This window comes from Rhinoraja longicauda, chromosome 34 (genome assembly GCF_053455715.1).
Source record: "Rhinoraja longicauda isolate Sanriku21f chromosome 34, sRhiLon1.1, whole genome shotgun sequence".
Classification (NCBI taxonomy): Eukaryota; Metazoa; Chordata; class Chondrichthyes; order Rajiformes; family Arhynchobatidae; genus Rhinoraja; species Rhinoraja longicauda.
In genome coordinates this window covers 11,788,531-11,812,330 of record NC_135986.1, presented here as the reverse complement: position 1 = coordinate 11,812,330, position 23,800 = coordinate 11,788,531, and the positions used below count along the sequence as shown (strand labels likewise).

Genomic DNA, 23,800 nt, shown 5'->3' with positions numbered 1-23,800 from the left:
TCCTCCCCATTCCTTCCTTAAAGGAAGTTGCTGTAAATAAGTATTTAATAGGTACCTGAGGGGTAACCTTTTTACACAAAGGGGTGGTGGGCGTATGGAACGAGCTGCTGGAGGAGGTACTTAAGGCAGGTACTATCACAACATTTAGGATAGGTTTAGTGGGATATGGGCCAAATACGGAATGGTGGGACTGGTATAGATGGAACTTCTTTGCACTCTCTCTGACTGACTAACAGGCTATCTATCGTCTCAATCCTTTATCTTTAAACTATGTGGCCAACTTTTTGCCTCAATCCAATTTTTCTGCCTTGTCTCCCACATTGAAAGCCCTTTGGAATGGGGCAGTTCAAAGATTTGAATGAAGAGATGTCTGCTTTCCTGTGCACTATTTCCCCTCCCTCCTCTTCGCCCTGCCCTATGAGACAATACGATAGAACGTTTTCCCAGGAGGATTTGCCGACAGTCATAAAACACAAGATACATGAAATTGAAAATATTAAATCAAAGTGACGAATGGAACGGATTGGGGATGTGCAAAGATTGGGATGGGGGGGGTCATTATACCCCATGACCCCACGAAGGAGGAGGAGTTGTACAGTTCGATAGCCACAGGGAAAAAGGATCTCCTGTGCCATTCTGCACTGCATCCTGGTGGAACCAGTCGGTTGCTGAACGTGTCTGAAGAAGGGTCTCAACCCGAAACGTCACCCATTCCTTCTCTCCTGAGATGCTGCCTGACCTGCTGAGTTACTCCAGCATTTTTGTGAACGTACTCCTCGGGTTGATTAGTGCGTATTTAGGCTTAGAGTGATATGGGCCAAACGCGGGCAGGCGGGGGTAGTGTAGATGGAGCATGGTGGTCGGCGTGAGCATGTTGGGCCAAAGGGCCCGTTTCCGCACCAACTAATAGACCATCGTCTCGATCCTTTATCTTTAAACAATTTTGATCAACCTTGTGCCTCAATCCAATTTTTCTGTCTTGTTTCCCACATTGAAAGCCTTCTGGGATGGGGCAGTCCAAAGATTTGAATGAAGAACTCTCTGCTTTCCCACTGCTGTGCACTATCTCCGCTCCTCTTCCCTTCGTGCTATTATTAAACCCTCCTTCTTGCCACTCGCAGTACCTGGACCTTCTGCTGAAGCAGATCCGAGACGTCGTGGAGAAGCACACGGGAATGGAAGTACTGGAAGCCTGTAGCCGGGCCTACTACACCCTGTGCAATGAAGACTACACCATCCGAAACCGCGTGGACATTGCCCGCAGCCAGATCATCGACACCCTCGTTGGGATATTCACTCACTCTGCTGAGGACCTGCTGCATGAGGTAGGCCCGTCTTGGATACGGTCCAAGTCTCCATCCGGAATAAGACTCGAGGACTTGAATCATTAACCATCAGCAGGTGCTTTAGTTTACTTGTGCAAGGGGAAGATGTGTCTCAGTCAAAGGAAGGAATGTAAGGAAGCCAAATGCAATACCAGCATTTATTTGGAGAGGACTAGAATGCAAAGAACGGGGATGTAATGCTGAGGCTTTATACGGCCCGGGTCAGACCGCATTTGGAGAGAATTGTAAGCAATCTTTGGCCGTGTATTTGAGGAAGGGTGTGCTGGAGAGGGTCAGAGGAGGTTTACATAGACAATAGGTGCAGGAGGAGGCCATTCCAGCCAGCACCGCCATTCATTGTGATCATGGCTGATCATCCACAATCAGTAACCTGTGTCCAATTTCTCCCCATAGCCCTTGATTCCACTAGCCCCCAGAGCTCTATCTAACTCTCTCTTAAATTCATCCAGTGATTTGGCTTTCACTGCCCTCTGTGGCAGAGAATTCCACAAACTCACAACTCTCTGGGTGAAAAAGTTCCTTCTCACTTCAGTTTTAAATGGCCACCCCTTTATTCTAAGACTCTGGCCCCTGGTTCTGGACTCCCCCAACATTGGGAACATTTTTCCTGCATCTAGCTTGTCCAGTCCTTTGATAATTTTATATGTCTCTATAATATCCTTAATATAATATAATGTCTCATCCTTCTAAACTCCAGTGAATACAAGCCTAGTCTTTTCAATCTTTCCTCATATGACAGTCCCGCCATCCCAGGGATCAATCCCGTGAACCTACGCTGCACTGCCTTAATTACAAGGATGTCCTTCATCAAATTAGGAGTCGAAAACTGTACACAGATGTCCAGATGTGGTCTTACCAGGGCCCTATACAACTGCAGAAGAACCTCTTTACTCCTTTACTGAAATCCTCTCGTTATGAAGGCCAACATGCCATTAGCTTTCTTCACTGCCTGCTGTACCTGTACGCCAACTTTCAGTGACTGGTGTACAACGACACCCAGGTCTCGCTTACCTAGCCTGACAACTTCCCCCTTACCTGACCTGACATCATTGAGGTAATAGTCTGCCTCCTTGTTTTTGCCGCCAAAGTGGATAACCTCACATTTATCTATATTATACTGCCCACTCACTCAACCTGTCCAGGTCACCCTGCAGCCTCCTAACATCCTCTTTGCAGATCACACTGCCACCCAGCTTCGTGTCATCTGCAATCTTGCTAGTATTACTTCTAATTCCTTCATCCAAATCATTAATATATATGGTAAACAGTTGCAGCCTCAACACCGATCCTTGCGGCACTCCACTCACCACTGCCCGCCATTCCTGGGATCATTTAGCAGAATGATCCCAGGAATGAGTGGGTTAACATATGCTGAACGTTTGAGGGCACGGGGCCTCGATTCGCTGGAGTTTAGACGGGTGAGGTGATACCTCATTGAAACTTACGAAAGGCCTGGATAGCGTGGATGTGGAGAGGATGTTTCAGTCCAGGACCAGAGGGCACAGCCTCAGAATAAAAGGACGTTCCTTTAGGAAGGAGATGAGGAGGAATTTGTTTAGTCGGAGGGTGGTGAATCTGTGGAATTTATTGCCATAGACGGCTGTGCAGGCCAAGTCAATGGATATTTTTTAGGCAGAGATAGATTCTTGATTAGTACGGGTGTCAGGGGTTATGGGGAGAAGGCAGGAAAATGGGCTTAAGAGGGAAAGAGAGGTCAGCCGAGATTGAATGGCGGAGTGGTCGATGGGCCGAATGGCCTAATTCTGCTCCAATTACTTATGAAAGGCTGTGATCACATCTCCGACATTTGTCGGCATAGCAGGATATTTATACACCAAGAAGGGGACTATGGACGATGTCCAAAGGTTAAATAGATCAATGTGTTGATCATCAGGTAATACTCAAAGGAGATGACTTTTGATGATGTTATGTAGATGAGTGTGGTAATTATATTGTTGAGTTGGCATTAATCACCCAGGTTGCACAATATTGGGTCAAGTATCCCAATAGGCTTTGCAATACCAAAGGTTTTGCTTCTATCTTTTCCTCTCGCAGGGTGACCAAAACTGAACGCAATACTCCAAATATGGTATCGCTCATGTCTTATTCAACCGTGGGATGTTTTGCTGTGCTGAATATGCCATATCAATGAATGTTGTTGTGACAGAGCAGTGTGTGCTGGGTATGAAGGGATGCATTAAGATGCACAGGACAATAACTGCAGATGCTGGGACGAATCGAAGGTATCACAAAAAGCTGGAGTAACTCACCAGGTCAGGCAGCATCAAGGAGAGAGGGAATGGGTGACGTTTCGGGTCGAGACCCTTCTTCGGACTGATGTCAGGGGGGCGGGACAAAGGAAGGATATTGGTGGAGACAGGAAGATAGAGGGTGAACTGGGAAGGGGGAGGGGAAGAGAGGGACAGAGGAACTATCTAAAGTTGGAGAAGTCAATGTTCATACCGCTGGGCTGCAAGCCGCCAAAGCGAAATATGAGCTGCTGTTCCTCCAATTTCCGGTGGGCCTCACTATGGCACTGGAGGAGGCCCATGACAGAAAGGTTAGACTGGGAGTGGGAGGGGGAGTTGAAGTGCTCAGCCACCAGGAGATCATGTTGGTTAAGGCGGACTGAGCGAAGGTGTTGAGCGAAACGATCGCCGAGCCTCCGTTTGGTTTCGCGGATGTAGAGAAGTTGACATCTAGAGCAGCGGATGCAATAGATGAGGTTGGAGGAGGTGCAGGTGAACCTCTGTCTCACCTGGAAAGACTTTGGGTCCTTGGATGGAGTTGAGGGGGGAGGTAAAGGAACAGGTGTTGCATCTCGTGCGGTTGCAGGGGAAAGTGCCCGGGGAGAGGGTGGTTTGGGTAGGAAGGGACGAGTGGACCAGGGAGTTACGGAGGGAACGGTCTCTGCGGAACGCAGAAAGGGGAGGGGCTGGGAAGATGTGGCCAGTGGTGGGGTCCCGTTGTAGGTGACGGAAATGTTGGCGGATGATTTGTTGGATACCCTGGGGTGGAAGGTGAGGACAAAGGGGATTCTGTCCTTGTTACGAATGGGGGGAGGGGGAGAAAGAGCGGAGCTGCGGGATATAGAGGAGGCCCTAGTGAGAGCCTCATCTATAATGGAAGAGGGGAAGCCCCGTATCCTGAAAAATGAGGACATTTCTGATGCCCTAGTGTGAAACACCTCATCCCGGGCGCAGATGTGGCGTAGACGGAGGAATTGGGAGTAGGGGATAGACTTTTTGCAGGAGACAGGGTGGGAAGAAGTGTAGTCCAGATAGCTGTGGGAGTCAGTGGGTTTGTAGTAGATGTCAGTCACTAGTCTATCTCCTGTGATGGAGATTGTGAGATCCAGTAACGGTCAGGAAATGTCGGAGATAGTCCAAGTATATTTAAGATATACCTGATCTCCCAGTGGCTGAGCACTTCAACTCCCCCTCCCATTCCCAGTCTGACCTTTCTGTCATGGGCCTCCTCCAGTGCCATAGTGAGGCCCACCGGAAACTGGAAAAACCAGCACCTCATATTTTGCTTGGGCAGCTTGCAGCCCAGTGGTATGAACATTGACTTCTCCAACTTTAGATAGTTCCTCTGTCCCTCTCTTCCCCTCCTCCTTCCCAGTTCTCCCACTGTCTTCCTGTCTCCACCTATATCCTTCCTTTGTCCCGCCCCCCTGACATCAGTCTGAAGAAGGGTCTCGACCCGAAACGTCAGCCATTCCCTCACTCCTGAGATGCTCCCTGACCTGCTGAGTTACTCCAGCATTTTGTGATACCTTCATTAAGATGCATGTTGCATGAAGATGAATGTTGTGAGAGAGCATTGTTGTGTGCCAGGTATAAAGTGATGCATTAAGATGGATGTGACTGACACTGGTGATGTTTTCAGGTGGGAGAGACTGATGAGGATAACCTGTACACTGTGGCCTCGTCACTGAAGAGGATTGCTGTGCTGTACAAGTAAGGCCTTTTCTTTGCAAAGAACAAATGCTGGAGTTGCAACTATTGCACATTCATTCCTAGTAAAGAAGTACAAGATACTGCAACCAAACTGATTACGCAGTTACTCACGGTGGCGCAGCGGTAGAGTTGCTGCCTTACAGCGAATGCCGTGCCAGAGACTCAGGTTTGATCCCGACTACGGGCGCCGTCTGTACGGAGTTTGTACGTTCTCCCCCTGACCTGCGTGGGTTTTCTCTGAAATCTTCGGTTTCCTCCCACACTCCAAAGACGTACAGGTTTGTAGGTTAATTGACTGGGTAAAATATAAAAATTGTCCCTAGTGTGTGTAGGATAGTGTTAATGTGCGGGGATCGCTGGACGGCGCGGACTCGATGGGCCGAAGGGCCTTTTTTCGCGCTGTATCTCTTTAAAAAAAAAAATTTAATAAATTAATTAAATAAATTAAGGGTTGTATTAGGTCCAAAGAAGATCCATGAAGTTACAGAAAAAATAGCAAGCAAAATAGAAGTCTGAAAGCAGATTAGAACTCGGCCAAATGAATCAAGAATGGACACCAATGCTGAAGTAACTCAGTGGGTCAGGCAGCATCTCTCGAGATAAGGAATCTGTGATGTTTCGGGTTGTAACAGGAGATCCTCGGTCTGAAGAAGGGTTTCGACCCAAAACATCACCTATTCCTTTTCTCCAGAATTGCTGCTTGAGCCGCTGAGTTACTTCAGCATTTTGCGTCTATCTTTGGTGTAAACCAGCGTCTGCAGTTCCTTCCTACATAAAAAGAACCGAGAGATTGATTAACAGCATGAAAATGGAGTATGAGAGGAAAGAACATAAGCTTTTTTCCAATTCACGGAGTCACACAGTATGAAAACAGGCCATTTGGCCCAACTTGCCCACACAGACCAACATGTCCCATCTATACTAGTCCTGCCTGCATTTGGCCCATATCCTTCTAAACCTGTCCTAGCCATGTACCTGTCTAATTGTTTTTTAAACGTTGCAATAGTCCCTGCCTCAGCCTTTTGGGGGGAAAAGCTTAACCACGACTCACTTATAATTTGCTGGGTAGGAAAGAACTGCAGACGCTGGTTTAAATCAAAGGTAGAAATTTACTGGATTATTCCCATTACTCTTCCTAAACAACGATCTTCATTTGTTATTCCCCACTCCTTTGGGTCTTGGCCTGGGATAAGAGGCAGCTCGATCCATACACCCATCGCCCGATGTGTATATCAAAAGAAAAAACAATTGAAGATAAATATAGATCCTTCACAATCAGAAACAGATATTTGCAATAGGGAGCAAAGAACTCACAGAGCAATTAGATCAATACGTTGATTAATCTCAATGGAAGACGATACAAATAACTTCCCAAGGAAAATGCCAAGACTATTTAAACATCAGCCAAAACATTATGACCACAGACAGGCGAAGTGAATAACATTGATAATCTTGTTACAATGGCACCTGTCAAGGGGTGGGATATATCCTGGAACGTCTTGTACCCTTCACTGGTGAAGAGTGACGCAATGAGACCTTGTTTATTCACAAAATGCTGGAGTAACTCAGCAAGTCAGGCAGCATCTCAGGAGAGAAGGAATGGGTGACGTTTCGGGTCGAGACCCTTCTTCAGACTGATGTCGGGGGCGGGACAAAGGAAGGATATAGGTGGAGACAGGAATACAGCGAATGCAGCGCCGGAGACTCAGGTTCGATCCTGACTACGGGTGCTGTACTGTAAGGAGTTTGTACGTCCTCCCCGTGACCTGCGTGGGTTTTCTCCGAGATCTTCGGTTTCCTCCCACACTCCAAAGACGTACAGGTATGTAGGTTAATTGGCTGGGTAAATGTTTAAAAAAAATTGTCCCTAGTGGGTGTAGGATAGTGTTAATGTACGGGGATCGCTGGGCGGCACGGACTTGGTGGGCCGAAAAGGCCTGTTTCCGGCTGTATATATATGATATGATATGATAAGACAGTGGGAGATCTGGGAAGGGGGAGGGGAAGAGAGGGATAGAGGAACTAGCTAAACTTGGAGAAGTCGATGTTCATACCGCTGGGCTGCAAGCTGCCCAGGCGAAATATGAGGTGCTGTTCCTCCAATTTTGGGTGGGCCTCACTATGACACTGGAGGAGGCCCATGACAGAAAGGTCAGACTGGGAGTGGGAGGGGGAGTTGAAGTGCTCGGCCACCGGGAGATCAGTTTGGCCAATGCGGACCGAGCGCAGGTGTTGAGCGAAGCGATCGCCGAGCCTGCGCTTGGTTTTGCCGATGTAAATAAGTTGACGTCTGGAGCAGCGGATGCAATAGATGAGGTTGGAGGAGGTGCAGGTGAACCTCTGTCTCACCTGGAAAGACTGTTTGGGTCCTTGGATGTAATGAGACCTTGTTGTTTTCTTGTTTAGAGAAACAACGCGTAAACAGGCCCTTCGGCCCACCGAGTCGGCACCGACCAGTGACACACTAGGGACAATTTACAATTTTACTAAGCCACAAGCTTAGCCTACAAACCTACAGGAGTGTGGGAGGAAACTGGAACACCTGGAGAAAACCCACGCAGCTCACAGCAGGGAGAAGGCACAAATGCCAGACAGACGGCACCCACAGCCAGAAGTGAACCCGGGTCTGTGGCACTGCAAGGCAGCGACTCTGCCGCTGTGCCACCGTGCCGGTCGTACGTGGGCGCTGCAGGTGGTGGAGTTGCCGTCTCACAGTGCCAGGGTCCCAGTATCCATCCTGACATCGGGTGTTGTCTGCACGGACCTGCACGTTCTCCCTGTGACCGTGTGGGTTTCCTCCGGGTGCTCCGGTTTCCTCCCACATCCCAAAGACATGCGGGCCTGTAGGTTAGTCGGCCCTCTGTAAGTTGCACCTAGTGTGAAGGGAGTGGATGAGAAAGTGGGATAAGATGGAGCTAGTGTGAACGGTTGATGGATGGACGGCGTGGACTCTTGGCCGAGAGACCTGTTTCCGTTGCTGTATCAGCCTGGCGTTACTTATTGACTGTATTCTGTCTTCACAGTGCACATGACCTCAGCAGGTGGGAGCTATTTGACAACTGCTGCCGCATCCTGGAGCGAGGGATTGACGTGGGGGACCTATCAGAACAGGTAAAGCAATCTTCCTGACAACCATCTTGTGATAAGGAGTTCAGTCAGTGGTGAGGTAGTGTGAACTGTGAGGAAGATGCTATGAGGTTGCAGGGTGACTTGGACAGGTTGTGTGAGTGGGCGGATGCATGGCAGATGCAGTTTAATGTGGATAAGTGTGAGGTTATCCACTTCGGTGGTAAGAATAGGAAGGCAGAGTATTATCTGAATGGTGTCAAGTTAGGAAAAGGGGACGTACAACAAGATCTGGATGTCCTAGTGCATCAGTCACTGAAAGGAAGCATGCAGGTACAGCAGGCAGTGAAGAAAGCCAATGGAATGTTGGCCTTCATAACAAGAGGAGTTGAGTATAGGAGCAAAGAGGTCCTTCTGCAGTTGTACAGGGCCCTAGTGAGACCGCACCTGGAGTTTTGTGCAGTTTTGGTCTCCAAATTTGAGGAAGGATATTCTTGCTATTGATGGCGTGCAGCGTAGGTTTACTAGGTTAATTCCTGGAATGGCGGGACTGTCATATGTTGAAAGACTGGAGCGACTAGGTTTGTATACACTGGAATTTAGAAAGATGAGAGGAGATCTTATTGAAACGTATAAGATTATTAAGGGGTTGGACACGTTAGAGGCAGGAAATATGTTCCCAATGTTGGGGGAGTCCAGAACCAGGGGCCACAGTTTAAGAAGAAGGGGTAGGCCATTTAGAATGGAGATGAGGAAAAGCTTTTTCAGTCAGAGAGTTGTGAATCTGTGGAATTCTCTGCCTCAGAAGGCAGTGGAGGCCAATTCTCTGAATGCTTTCAAGAGAGAGCTAGATAGAGCTCTTAAGGATAGCGGAGTCAGGGGGTATGGGGAGAAGGCAGGAACGGGGTACTGATTGAGAATGATCAGCCATGATCACATTGAATGGCGGTGCTGGCTCGAAGGGCCGAATGGCCTCCTCCTGCACCTATTGTCTATTGCCTATTGTCTATTGACTGTTTTTTATTGATCGATGGGCTGCCCGTTGCGAACCTCGAACTCCATCTGCCAGTGCAGAAGTCTCCCCAGACGGCGCAGAGTTAGAGTTGCCTCACAGCGCCAGGGACCCGGGTTCGGTCCCCTCCACGGGTGCTTATCTGTACAGAGTCTGTACGTTCTCCCCGTGATTTTGCCTGGGATTTCTCCGGGTGCTCCGGTTTCCTCCCACACTATCATATCATCATATCATATATATACAGCCGGAAACAGGCCTTTTCGGCCCACCAAGTCCGCGTCGCCCAGCGATCCCCGCACATTAACACTATCCTACACCCACTAGGGACAATTTTTACATTTACCCAGCCAATTAACCTACATACCTGTACGTCTTTGGAGTGTGGGAGGAAACCGAAGATCTCGGAGAAAACCCACGCAGGTCACGGGGAGAACGTACAAACTCCGTACAGACGGCGCCCGTAGTCAGGATCGAACCTGAGTCTCCGGCGCTGCATTCGCTGTAAAGCAGCAACTCTACCGCTGCGCTACCGTGCCACTCCAAAGACATACATGTTTGTAGGTTAACTGGCTTGGTATAACTGTAAATTGTCACTACTAGTGTGTGTAGGATGGTGTTGCTGTGCGGGGATCACTGGTCAGTGTGGACTCGGTGGGCCGAAAGGACCTGTTTTCACGCTGTATCACAACTAATCCCAACACTGATGGTTCAATAGTACTTTGTTGTCACTCATACCGCAACGTTTAATAAACATTTAGACAGGTACATGGATTGGACAGGTTTAGGGGGATATGGGCCAATAGACAATAGGTGCAGGAGTAGGCCCTTCGAGCCAGCACCACCAATGTGATCATGGCTGATCATTCTCAATCAGTACCCCGTTCCTGCCTTCTCCCCATACCCCCTGACTCCGCTATCCTCTAGAGCTCTATCTAGTTCTCTCTTGAAAGCATTCAGAGAATCGGCCTCCACTGCCTTCTGAGGCAGAGAATTCCACAGATTCACAACTCTCTGACTGAAAAAGATTTTCCTCATCTCCGTTCTAAATGGCCGACCCCTTATTCTTAAACTGTGGCCCCTGGTTCTGGACTCCCCCAACATTGGGAACATGTTTCCTGCCTCTAACGTGCCCAACCCCTTAATAATCTTATACGTTTCAATAAGATACAAGGCCAAGCGTTAGGCAGGTGGCATGAGTGTAGATGGACCATGTTGGTCAGTGTGGGCAAGTTGGGCTTGTTTCCATGCTGCATGACAAAACAGTGAAATTCTTTATTTTGCATATAATGCAGTAAAACCGCGCTGTGGTTAAATACAAGAGTGCAACCATTCTAGTGTATGAATAGTAGATTATACTGAGTACACAGAGTTGCCATATTTCCGACGGCATCTTGTGGCCAAGTTTTAAATTCTTAGCGTCTTATCCTGGCCTTGAAGGCCCGTTATCCTGGTGGCGAGACTGGGCTGGTGGTGCAGGGGTGGTCCTGGCCTGGCGGTGCTGGCAGAGTCATCGAACACTGTGCCACTAAAGGCCACATCCAACCCCCACGCTCGTCCGACCTCGGGGTTCTCCATCACACGCGCCCCCCCCCCCCCTTCCGAACAGGTTTGCGTGATGGTCTGGGCTGCGTCCACAATTCGCTGCAGTTTCTGGCGGTCTTGGATGGAGCTGTTCCCAAACCAAGCTGTGATGCATCCCGATAAAATGCTTTCTGAGGTGCATCTGTAGCAGTTGCTGAGAGTTGTCGGGGACATGCCAAGCTTCCTAAGCCTTCGAAGGAAGTTTAGAGGTGCAGCGCAGAAACAGGCCCTTCGGCCCACCGGATCCGCGCCGACCAGCGATCCCCACAAATTGACACTATCCTTCACACACTTCAGCATGTTGGTGGATGCTGAGGAAGGCTTGCTCCGTATGAGTGCCTCGTAGAAACATCGTGTAAACCACAAGCATTGTTGGATCCGTATATGTGAGCTGGCCAAACCTTACTAAACACTGTTTCTTTTTCTCTCCCGTCATCTCCTTCCCCAGATCATCGTTCAAGCTCTTTTATGTGTTCACTTTCACGTCCTGTGGAGATTGGCCCTCGTCTCGGATTATCCAGTGACCAAGGTAATAAGTTCTCTTCCTCGGCGGTCTTTGGTGTAGAACCTCGGCACCAAATCAGAGGCTGGAGGCTTGGTTGAGATCAGGGGTGTTGGGCTGATGGAGCTCCAGCACTTTCTGTGAAAGAAAACGGCCAAAATAAACCGGGGGATTTTAACTAGCGGGGAACTTAACAGCGGCCACTTCGACACCAGTGACAACTCCGACACCCAAAACATTAGCATTGCAACGCTGGTAGAGATGTCAATAGACAATAGGTGCAGGAGGAGGCCATTCGGCCCTTCGAGCCAGCACTGCCATTCATTGTGATCATGGCTGATCATTCTCAATCAGTACCCCGTTCCTGCCTTCTCCCCATACCCCCTGACTCCGCTATCCTTAAAAGCTCTATCTAGCTCTCTCTTGAATGCATTCAGAGAATTGGCCTCCACTGCCTTCTGAGGCAGAGAATTCCACAGATTCACAACTCTGACTGAAAAAGATTTTCCTCATCTCAGTTCTAAATGGCCTACCCCTTATTCTTAAACTGTGGCCCCTTGTTCTGGACTCCCCCAACATTGGGCACATGTTTCCTGCCTCTAACGTGTCCAACCCCGTAATAATCTTATACGTTTCGATAAGATCTCCTCTCATCCTTCTAAATTCCAGTGTATACAAGCCTAGTCGCTCCAGTCTTTCAACATACGACAGTCCCGCCGTTCCAGGAATTAACCTAGTAAACCTACGCTGCACGCCCTCAATAGCAAGAATGGTGTCAATGCACCACAGCACAAAGCAATTTGTGAAATGAGCACATTACCATCTTGATAGATTTGGATGTTTTAAGTTGAATAGGGAAAGACTCTGGTGACAGAATAAGACTTCTGGTTCTCAAGATTCGAGGCAGATCACGGTGGCGCGGCGGTGGAGTGGCCGCCTTACAGTTCCAGAGACCTGGGTTCGTTCCTGACTATGGATGCTTGTCTGTATGGAGTTTGTACATTCTCTCTGTGACCTCCGGGATCTCCGATATCCTCCCACACTCCAAAGACGTACAGGCTTGCAGGCTAATTGGCTTGGTAAAATAGTAATGTGTCCCCGGTGTGTGTACAATGGCGTCAGTGTGCGAAAAGCGCTGGTTGACACGGACTCGGTGGGCAAAGAGCCTGTTTCTTCCGCGCTGTATCTCTAAAATTAAAATTTAAAACCACTACAAAGGGGTGTTTGATTGGACCGCGTAAAGGGAGCTTCATTCTGTAATTTATCCCATTCTCTGCCTATCCCGGGGATGTTTAATTCATTTAGATAGCTTTAATGGGAATGATTTCTTTTTAGATTTAGAGATACAGCGCAGAAACATGCCCTTCGGCCCACCGGGTCCGTGCTGCCCAGCGATCCCCGCACACTAACACTATCCTACACCCACTAGGGACAATTTTTACATTTGCCCAGCCAATTAACCTACAAACCTGCACGCCTTTGGAGTGTGGGAGGAAACCGAAGATCTCGGAGAAAACCCACGCAGGCCACGGGGAGAACGTACAAACTCCGTACAGTACAGCACCCGTAGTCAGGATCGAACCTGAGTCTCCGGCGCTGCATTCGCTGTGAGGCAGCAACTCTACCGCTGCGCCACCGTGCCACCTATTCTGTCATAGAGCTGTGCAGCATGGAAACAGGCAACTCTGGCCATGGTGACAACGTTGGCATTGTGGGTTTTGTCTGCATGTCCCTCTAAATCCTTCCCATCTACATATCTGTCCAAATGTCGTTTGAACAAAAGTAAGACGTGTGTATTATTCGAAGGACTGACGGTTTGACTGGATGGCATAAGGCAACGTCAAACCTAGAAGCTGTAGGTACAATCTACCGTTTGAGTGGAAATGTTGGCCATGAGGTGCCTCTTGTCTCTCCCCTCTCACTTTAAGCCTGTCCTCGACCTTTAAAATTCTCTATCTTGGGAAATAGATTGTAAGCGTTCACTTTACCCATGCCCCTCGTGATCGTGTGCACCGCAATAAGTTTGCCCCTCAGTATCCTACCCTCCACTGAATAAAGCCCCAATTTCTCCCAATAACTCGAGCACGCAAGTCCTGGCACCATCCTGCTGAATCCCTCCTGCACCACAGAACGTGTGCCTCACCACATGGGCGGCACGGTGGCACAACAGTGGAGTCGTTGCCTTATTGCGCCAGACACCTTGGTTTGATCCCGACCAAGGGTACTGACTGTAGGTAGTTTGTACGTTGTCCCCGTGACCTGCGTAGATTTTCACCGGGAGCTCCGGTTTCCTCCCACACTCCAAAGAGAGACAGGTTTGTAGGCTAATTGACTTGGTAACATTGTAAACTGTCCCTAGTGTGCAGGGGTTGCTGGCCTGCACGGACTCAGTGCGCCAAAGGACCCGTTTTCACACTGTATCTCTAAACTAAACTAAACCAACAACTTATATAGGTGTTTATTCACAAAATGCTCGAGTAACTTAGCAGTTCAGGCAGCATCTCAGGAGAGAAGGAATGGGTATATCAAAATATCCCAGTCTTTGTACTATCCTGCCCAATGAAAGCAAGTGTGCCAAACGCCTTCTTCACCACCCTGTCCACTTGACTCACTGTTTTCGGGGGACTGTGCACCTATACTCCCAGATCTCTCTGTTCCACAACACCCTCCAAGCCTCCACTGTTTACTGTGTACAACCTGCCCTGATTTGACACAACAAAGACTAATGGCCCACAAATTAATTGGCATTAAATTCCATTTGCATTCCTTGCCCACCTTCCCAACAGATCTATGTCATGTTATCAATTAGAAATCATTCCTCAGCAATTTTGGTGTCATCTTCAAATTTGCTGCTCGTGTTCACTATATCACTGTCCAAATTGTCAGTGTAGATAACGAAGGGGCCAAATGGCCTCCTCCTGCATCTATTTTCTATAACGTGCAAGTGTGCACCAGTACCGATCACAGCCCTCCAATCAGAAAAGCAACCCTCCACAACAGACTCCCACTTCCAAGCAAATCTTTAGCCTCAGAACTGTCCAGTGGCTCTTCAGCTAATGGGAACTTGACATTGTCAGCGATGATAGACACACAATGCTGGAGTAACTCAGCAGGGCAGGCAGCATCTCTGGAGAGAAGGAATGGGTGACGTTTCGGGTCGAGGCCCTTCAGCGGTGATATTGGCTCAATTTAGCCACATTGATCTGATGGGTGTTAACTGCTGATCCACTGAATCTTCCAAGCGCATTGAGCCTGAAGAAGGATCCCAACCCAAAACATCATCTATCCATGCTCTCCCGCGAGACAGTGCAGTGGAAGAGTTGCTGCCTTACAGCGCCAGAGACCCGTGTTCGATCTTGGCTACGGGTGCAGTCTGTATGGTGTTTATATGTCCTCCCTGTGACCTGGTGGTTTTCTCCGATTTCCTCCCGCACTCCAAAGACGTGCATGTTTCCAGGTTAATTGGCTTCTGTAAATTGTCCCTAATGCGTGTATTGCTGGTTGGTGCAGACTCGATGGGCCGAAGGGCGTGTTTCCACGCTGTATCTCTAAAGTCCCAGATGTTGCCTGACCTGCTGAGTTCCTCCAGCACTTTGTGCTTTGCTCATGATTCCAGCACCTGCAGTCTCTTGCGCCTGTCTCATAGCAACATAGAAAATAAGTGCAGGAGTAGGCCATTCGGCCCTTCGAGCCTGCACCACCATTCAATATGATCATGGCTAATCATCCAACTCAGTATCCCGTACCTGCCTTCTCTCCATACCCCCTGATCCCTTTAGCCACAAGGGCCACATCTAACTCCCTCTTAAATATAGCCAATGAACTGGCCTCAACTACCTTCTGTGGCAGAGAATTCCACAGATTCACCACTCTCTGTGTGAAAAAAAACTTTCTCATCTCGGTCCTAAAAGACTTCCCCCTTATCCTTAAACTGTGACCCCTTGTTCTGGACTTCCCCAACATCGGGAACAATCTTCCTGCATCTAGCCTGTCCAACCCCTTAAGAATTTTGTACGTTTCTATAAGATCCCCCCCTCAATCTTCTAAATTCCAGCGAGTACAAGCCGAGTCTATCCAGTCTTTCTTCATATGAAAGTCCTGCCATCCCAGGGATCAATCTGGTGAACCTTGTCTGTACTCCCTCTATGGCAAGAATGTCTTTCCTCAGATTAGGAGACCAAAACTGTACGCAATACTCTTACTTCAATCGTGTTGGCAGATACAAGCCGAACCCCAGCAACCTTTGTTCATGAAACGACCGAGCCTTTCCAAGTGCCAGCCCGGTTCGGCTTTACAGTGAGCGCAGGTGCGGTCGAGTCTGAACTTGGAGCTTCACCAGATAACCTGGGGGTTGTGAGCTGAGGGAAGAGTTGTCCAGGAGTGATGTGGTGGGGAGGGGTGAGGGTTTGGAGATGCCGCGCTGGAAAGAGATCGGGTTATTGTCGCCTAATGTGCACTCGACGTTCTCCACAGGAGCAGCTCATCGCTCTGCGGAAGCAACGGAACATGGTCCTCAGGGCGTGTCAGCATGGCCTGTCCAACATCAGCTCACGAGTGAGAGAGCAGGTTAGTGAGCATCAAGGAGAAGGTACAATGAAACATCCCACAACACCAATCCATGTACCGGCACGGTGGCGTAGTGGCAGAGCTACTGCCTCACAGCGCCAGAGACCCGGCTACCATCCTGACTAGCCGTCCTTGTCTGTACGGAGTTTGTACATTCTCCCAGTGACCTGCGTGGGTTTATTCCAAGGTCTTCCGTTTCCTTCCACGCTCCAGACGGACAGGTTTGTAGGTTAATTGGCTTGGTATAAATGTTTTTTTTTAAATGTCCCTCGCGTGTGTAGGATGGTGTTAGTGTGCGGGGATCACTTGTCAGTGAGCCGAAGGGCCTGTTTCTGCGTTTGTAGGTTAATTGGCTTGGTATCAATATTTTTTTAAATTGTTCCTCGTGTATGTAGGATGGTGCTAGTGTGCCGGGATCGCTGGTCAATAGACAATCGGTGCAGGAGGAGGCCATTCGGCCCTTCGAGCCTGTACGCACCGCCATTCAATGTGATCCTGGCTGATCATTCTCAATCAGTACCCCGTTCCTGCCTTCTCCCCATACCCCCTAACTCCACTATCCTTAAGAGCTCGATCCAGCTCTCTCTTGAATGCATTCAGAGAATTGGCCTCCACTGCCTTCTGAGGCAGAGAATTCCACAGATTCACAACTCTCTGACTGAAAAAGTTTTTCCTCATCTCAGTTCTAAATGGCCTACCCTTTATTCTTAAACTGTGGCCCCTTGTTCTGGACTCCCCCAACATTGGGAACATGTTTCCTGCCTCTAACGTGTCCAACCCCTTAATAATCTTATACGTTTCGATAAGAAACGTGGTCAGTGTGGACTCAGTGGGCCTGTTTCCGCGCTGTATCTCTAAACTGAAAAACTGAACTAAACTACGGACTGATGCCTGACTTCTGAAAACTCAGTCGGTGTGTACTGATATGGGGGGGGAGGGGGTGGGTGGAGAAAGTAATGTGTGTGAAGGAACTGCAGATGCTAGTTTATATTGAAGATAGACACAAAGTGTTGGAGTAACTCGGCGGGTCAGGCAGCATCTCCAGTGAAAAGGAATGGGTGACGTTTTGGGTCGGAACCCTTCTTCAGACTAAACCGTCTGAAGTAGGGTTCCGAACCGAAAAGGCACCCATTTCTTTTCTCCGGAGATACTGCCTGACCCAGCATTTTGTGTCGATCTTCGTAGAGAAAGTACAGGTGGGTGGCAAAGTGCTTCAGCTGGTAGAGCTGCCGCCTCCCAACGCCAGTTCGATCCTAAACTCATACTTGTACAAGTATGTACGGTGTGGGTGGTGGTGAACAAGGAATAGCAGGAGCTGCATGACCTACTGAGTGTTTCCATTTCTTCTCTGCCACTTCAAACAGAATGAGTCGGCTGTGGAGGGAGTGGGCGGACAATGTTTTGTGTACAACACAGTACCTCTCTCCCCCTGCTTAGTCTGATCGCTGTGCTGTGCGGAAGTCTGGGTTCATAACTTTGCTGATCATCCTTTCGTTCTCCGCAGTCCTTCACCTTGCTCTGTGACCTCCTGGTGATCTTCAGCGCTCAGATGACAAAGGATGGGAACGAGGAGCTCCGGCTCCTGGTCTTCACGGCAGACGTCTCTCTTGTGTCTGAGCTGCTGAGTTTCGTCATGGACCACGTGTTTGTGGAGCCCGAGGAAGATGGAGATGGTGAGGAGCTTTCAGAGAAGCCACACAGGCTTCAGTAGGTACAATGCTCCTCCTTTCTCTGAGGAGCTGCATATGCTGCCTGAACTGCCGAGCTACTGAGAACAGGTGATCGATAGCCAGTGTGGACTCAATAGACAATAGGTGCAGGAGGAGGCCATTCGGCCCTTCGAGCCAGCACTGCCATTCAATGTCAGCCAGCACTGCCATACAATTCACTCCCAAGTCTACAAAGACCACCTGCAGCACTACAAAGATGCCCTCTCCCGTGCCCACTCCACCTACTACTCTCAAATAATTCACTCTGGCTCCGGAAACCCATAAACACTCTTCTCTACAATAAACAAACTCCTCAGCCCCCATGACACCATCTCCCAATCATTCACAGTTGACAAATGCACCACTTTCCTTTCATTCTTCCAAAGCAAAATAGACAACATCTACAGCACCTTAACCACCAACGCACCTGCTCCCCCTCAAACCACCTGCCCCCCCTTATCCTGTCAACCCCTGCCTCAGTTCTCCCCAGTCTCCACCACCGACCTCTCTGACCTCTTCACAGGAATAAAAACTGCCACCTGCTCTCTGGACCCCATCCCCTCCAGCTTTGTCAAGGCCTGCCTTCCTGCTCTCTCTCCACTTATCACTGCAACAATAAACTCCTCCCTGTCCACTGGCATCGTCCCGCCATCCCTCAAAATCGCTGCTGTCACCCCCATTCTGAAAAAACCTGGTCTCAACCCTGACACCCCAAACAACTTCAGACCAATCTCCAACCTACCCTTTCTGTCCAAAGTTTTGGAACGTGCTGTAGCTTCCCAACTCAAATACCACCTCTCTACCAATAACCTGTATGAAACTTTCCAATCCGGATTCCGCTCCAACCACTGTACTGAAACTGCGCTCCTCAAAATCATAAACGACCTTTTCCTCTCCTCCGACGCTGGCAACCTCAACATCCTCATCCTACTTGACCTCAGCACCGCCTTTGACACCATAAATCACTCCATTCTCCTCACCCGACTTGAAACCTCCTTTAACATCACCGGCACAGCCCTATCCTGGTTCAAATCTTACCTCTCTGACAGGCACCAGTTCATCTCCATTAACAACTGTAAATTCCCTACCGCTCCCCTCCCCCAAGGTGTCCCCCAAGGCTCAGTCCTTGGCCCCCTCCTCTTCATCCTCTACCTGTTCCCCCATGGTCAATTAATCCGCCGTCATGGTCTCAACTTCCACTGCTGCGCCGATGATATCCAGCTCCTCATCTCCACCAAGTCAATCTCCACCACCACACACTCTACACTGACAAACTGCATCACTGAAATAAAATCTTGGCTTCAATCAAATTTCCTCAAACTCAACTGCAACAAATCTGAAATCATCATCATTGGTCCAAAAACGCTCACCAAATCCACCCAAAACTTCATCCTCAATATTGATGGTCTCCCAGTATCCACCTCCCCTCACATCCGGAATCTTGGAATCATCTTTGATCAAACCCTCTCCTTCGACAAACACATCACAAAGACAGCCTTCTTCCACCTCAAAAACATTGCCCGTCTCCGTCCATCCCTCTCCTCCACAGCTGCAGAAACCCTCATCCACGCCTTCACCACCTCCCGTCTGGACTACTGCAACAGCCTCCTTCCTCTATGGCGCACCCTCAAAAATCATCAGTAAACTTCAATACATTCAAAACTCCGCTGCCCGTCTACTCACCCACACCCCGATCCGTGACCATATCACCCCCGTCCTTTACAAACTCCACTGGCTCCCCATCCCCCAGAGAATCCAGTACAAAATCCTCCTCATGACCTACAAAGCCCTCCATAACCTGGCCCCATCCTACCTGACTGACCTCCTCCACAGGCACACTCCCACCTGCTCTGCTGCTGCCAATCTCCTATCCCCCCCCCATCCGGACCAAACTGAGATCCTGGGGGGACAGGGCTTTCTCCATCGCTGCTCCCACCCTATGGAACTCACTACCCCAAACCGTCAGAGACTCCTCCTCACTCACCACATTCAAAACATCACTGAAGTCTCACCTGTTCAGTACTGCCTTCAACCACTGAAGGTCACCTCACCTTCTGTCTCCTTTCTCTGTTCGTTTACTTATTTATCTATTTATTCACTTCCCTATGTTCTTTAAATCCCTGTAAAGCGTCTTTGAGTGTATGAAAAGCGCTATATAAATGTAATACATTATTATTATTATTATTAATGTGATCATGGCTGATCATTCTCAATCAGTACCCCGTTCCTGCCTTCTCCCCATACCCCCTGACTCCGCTATCCTTAAGAGCTCTATCTAGCTCTCTCTTGAATGCATTCAGAGAATTGGCCTCCACTGCCTTCTGAGGCAGAGAATTCCACAGATTCACAACTCTGACTGGAAAAAAAATAATTCAGGCCTTCCTCGGGCTGCAGGACCTGTTTCTTTCATTGTAGCACAGAGATAGAGTTGCTGCCTTAGAGCCGGAGACCCGGGTTCCATCCTGACAATGTGTGCTGTCTGATCGGAGTTTTCCGTGTGATTGTATGAATTTTCTCCGGGTCCCTCTGTTTCCTCTCACATTCCAAAGAACGTGCAGGTTTGTAGCTTAATTGGCTTCTGTAAATTGTCGCTCATGACATACCTTTTAGAGAGGAGATGAGAGGGGATTCCTTTAGCCAGAGGGTGGTGAATCTGTGGAATTAATTGCCATAGACGGAGGTGGAGGCCAAGTCATTGTGTATTGTTAAAGCGGAGATTACCAGATTCTTGATTCTAGGGTGTCAAAGGTTACGGGGAGAAGGCAGGAGAATGGGGTTGAGAGGGAAAGATAGATCAGCCATGATTGAATGGCAGAGTAGACTCAATGGGCCGAATGGCCTAATTCTGCTCCTCTGTGTTATGAACAAGCACTTGTTTCCTGCATATATTCATCGGCCTCTGTACCTGGGATTCCCAGAGCTTTTGAATCCAGCCTTGTCTTTGCTGGGTGCTGTCACGGGATTGTCCGTGATGTATGGTTAGGATATAACCCCGATGTGTTTGTGTTTAGATGAGACGGTGAAGATTGAGATGCTGCATAAGAGGAGGAATTTCCTGGCTGGATTCTGCAAGCTCATTATCTACAACATGGTGGATCTCAGGACTGCAGCCGACATCTTCAAACAATATATGAAGGTAGAAGACTGGTCATATTTGACACTGCGCGGTGGCGTAGCGGTAGAGCTGCTGCCTCACAGCGCCAGAGACCCGTGTTCGATCCCGATCGCGGGCGCTGTCTGTACAGAGTTTGTACGTTCTCCCCGTGACCTGCGTGGGATTTCTCAGAGATCTGCGGTTTCCTCCCACACTCCAAAGACGTACAGGTTTGTAGGTTAATTGGCTGGGCAAATGTAAAAATTGTCCCTCGTGGGTGTAGGATAGTGTTAATGTGCGGGGATCGCTGGGCGGCGCGGACCCGGTGGGCCGAAGGGCCTGTACCTGCGCTATATCTCTAAAACAAAAGCTACTGCCTCACAGCGCCAGAGACCCGGGTTCGATCCTGACAACGGATGCTTGTCTGTACGGAGTTTGTACGTTCTCCCCATGACCTGTGTGGGATTTCTCGGAGATCTTTGGTTTCCTCCCACACTCCAAAGACGTACAGGTTTGTAGGTTAATTGGGTTGGTGTAAATTTAAAATTGTCCCTATTGTGTGTGTGTGTGGGGGGTAGTGTTAATGTGCAGGGATCGCTGGTGGGTGCGGACTCGGTGGGCCGAAGGGCGTGTTTCCGTGCTGTATTCCAATACTAAAGTGCGAGGTGTTTAAAAGAGACAGTAAGAGCTCAAAGTCAACATGTTCCTGCAAGGGAGTTTCTTCCCAGCAGTTATCAGGCAACTGAAACATGCTACTAATAACTAGAGAGCGGTCCTGAGCTACAATCTACCTCGTTGGAGACCCTCGGACTAGCTCTGATCGGACTGTCTTGCACTAAATGTTATTGACATCATTCCCTTTATCAAGTATCTGTACATTGTGGATGGCCCGATTGTGATCATGTAAAGTCTTCCCACTGACTGATTAGCGCGCAACAAAAGCTTTTCACTGCACTTGGTACACGTGACAATAAACTAAACTCAGGATGACAAGTGAAGATGGTACTGATAGAGATTTGCTTCATCAACAGTCACGAGCAAGGTGCCAGAAGACAGCTAATGTGTAGGGGAAAAAAACTGCAGATGCTAGTTAAAATCGAAGGTAGGCACAAAATGCCGGAGTAACTCAGCGGAACAGACAGCATCTCTGGAGAGAAGGAATGGGTGACGTTTCGGCTCGAGACCCTTCTTCTGACGGAAGAAGGGTCTCGACCTGAAACGTCACCCATTCCTTCTATAGACAATAGGTGCAGGAGGAGGCCATTCGGCCCTTCGAGCCAGCACCGCCATTCAATGTGTTCATGGCTGATCATTCTCAATCAGTACCCCGTTCCTGCCTTCTCCCCATACCCCCTGACTCCGCTATCCTTAAGAGCTCTATCTAACTCTCTCTTGAATGCATTCAGAGAATTGGCCTCCACTGCCTTCTGAGGCAGAGACTTCCACAGATTCACAACTCTCTGACTGAAAAAGGTTTTCCTCATCTCAGTTCTAAATGGCCTACCCCTTATTCTTAAACTGTGGCCCCTTGTTCTCTCCCAATATGCTGCCTGACCGGCTGAGTTACTCCGGCAGTTTGTGTCAAACAGAAGATAGCTAATATAAGAAAATAACTGCAGATGCTGGTACAAATCGAAGGTATTTATTCACAAAATGCTGGAGTAACTCAGCAGGTCAGGCAGCATCTCGGGAGAGAAGGAATGGGTGACGTTTCGGGTCGAGACCTCGCTGATCCGCTGAGTTACTCCAGCATTTTGTGTCTCCCTGTGGGTCCTCCTTTGTCCTGGGTGGGCTCTCTCCAGCGCCGGGCCTCCCTTCGTTCTGGGCAGCCCCCCCCCCCCCCCCCCCCCCCCGACTATGATCCGTGCAGGCGAGGGGTGTGAGCTGTGCCCCGCTGCGGGACAAAGGAAGGTCTCGACCCGAAACGTCACCCATTCCTTCTCTCCCGAGATGCTGCCTGACCTGCTGAGTTACTCCAGCATTTTGTGAATAAATACCTTCGAGAAGATAGCTAATGTTGTTTCCTTATTTTAAAGGACAGTTGGGGTAAGGCCAGAAACTACGGCTAGTAGCACTTGCATCTTTGGTAGGAAAACTATTGCAGAGGATTGAGGGAGAGGGAGAAATCAGCACAATTTGGTGCAGGGTCAACTGGTACCAAATACCACAGCCTACAGTGGCAAGTGTGAGGCAATACAGTCTGGGAGATCAAGGTGTGTTGGAAGGAACTGCAGATGCTGGTTTGCACCAAAGATAGACACAAAATGGTGGAGTGACTCAGCGGGTCAGGGCGGCACGGTGGCACAGCGGTAGACTTGCTGCCTTACAGCGAATGCAGCGCCGGAGACTCAGGTTCCATCCTGACTACGGGCGCCGTCTGTACGGAGTTTGTACGTTCTCCCTGTGACCCGCGTGGGTTTTCTCCGAGATCTTCGGTCTCCTCCCACACTCCAAAGACGTACAGGTATGTAGGTTAATTGACTGGGTAAAATGTTTTTAAAAAATTGTCCCTAGTGTGTAGGATAGCGTTAATGTGCAGGGATCGCTGGGCGGCGCGGACTCGGTGGGCCGAAGGCCCTGTTTCCGCACTGTATCTCTAAATCTAAAAATCTGAATCATCCCTGGAGAACATGGATCGGTGACTTGAGATCGAACCCAGTCTGAAGAAGAAGTGTCTCGACCTGAAACGCCACCTGTCCCTTTTCTCCAGAGAGGTTGCCAGACCCGCTGAGTTGCTCCGCCATTTTGTGTCTATCTTGGGAGATCAAGGCATTTGTGTGCTTGCCTTGGGACAGACTGTGGCTTCGGGTACGAGATGGGGCGTGACGTTACAGCTGCAACTAAATGGTTAGACTGCGATTGGAAGATTGCATTGAGCAGCAGGGTGGGAAGGTGGGGTGAGGGTGTAAAAGCATGATTGAAAGGGGGGATATCTAGGTCCCGGTGTGGACAGGGGAGAGCA

The 23,800-nt window shown here is 49.1% G+C and overlaps 1 protein-coding gene across 1 annotated transcript in view; it reads left to right on the top strand.

Annotated features, from left to right (window-relative positions):
* The window catches only part of stag3 (STAG3 cohesin complex component), a 127,847-nt gene that overhangs the window by 60,831 nt on the left and 43,216 nt on the right, over positions 1 to 23,800 (top strand). Inside the window, exons 21-27 of the mRNA XM_078428188.1 lie at positions 1,122 to 1,325; positions 5,238 to 5,308; positions 8,332 to 8,419; positions 11,416 to 11,496; positions 15,943 to 16,035; positions 17,540 to 17,708; positions 20,756 to 20,880. Coding sequence (XP_078284314.1) covers positions 1,122 to 1,325; positions 5,238 to 5,308; positions 8,332 to 8,419; positions 11,416 to 11,496; positions 15,943 to 16,035; positions 17,540 to 17,708; positions 20,756 to 20,880 — 831 coding nt within the window. The remainder of the gene's footprint in view (positions 1 to 1,121; positions 1,326 to 5,237; positions 5,309 to 8,331; positions 8,420 to 11,415; positions 11,497 to 15,942; positions 16,036 to 17,539; positions 17,709 to 20,755; positions 20,881 to 23,800) is intronic.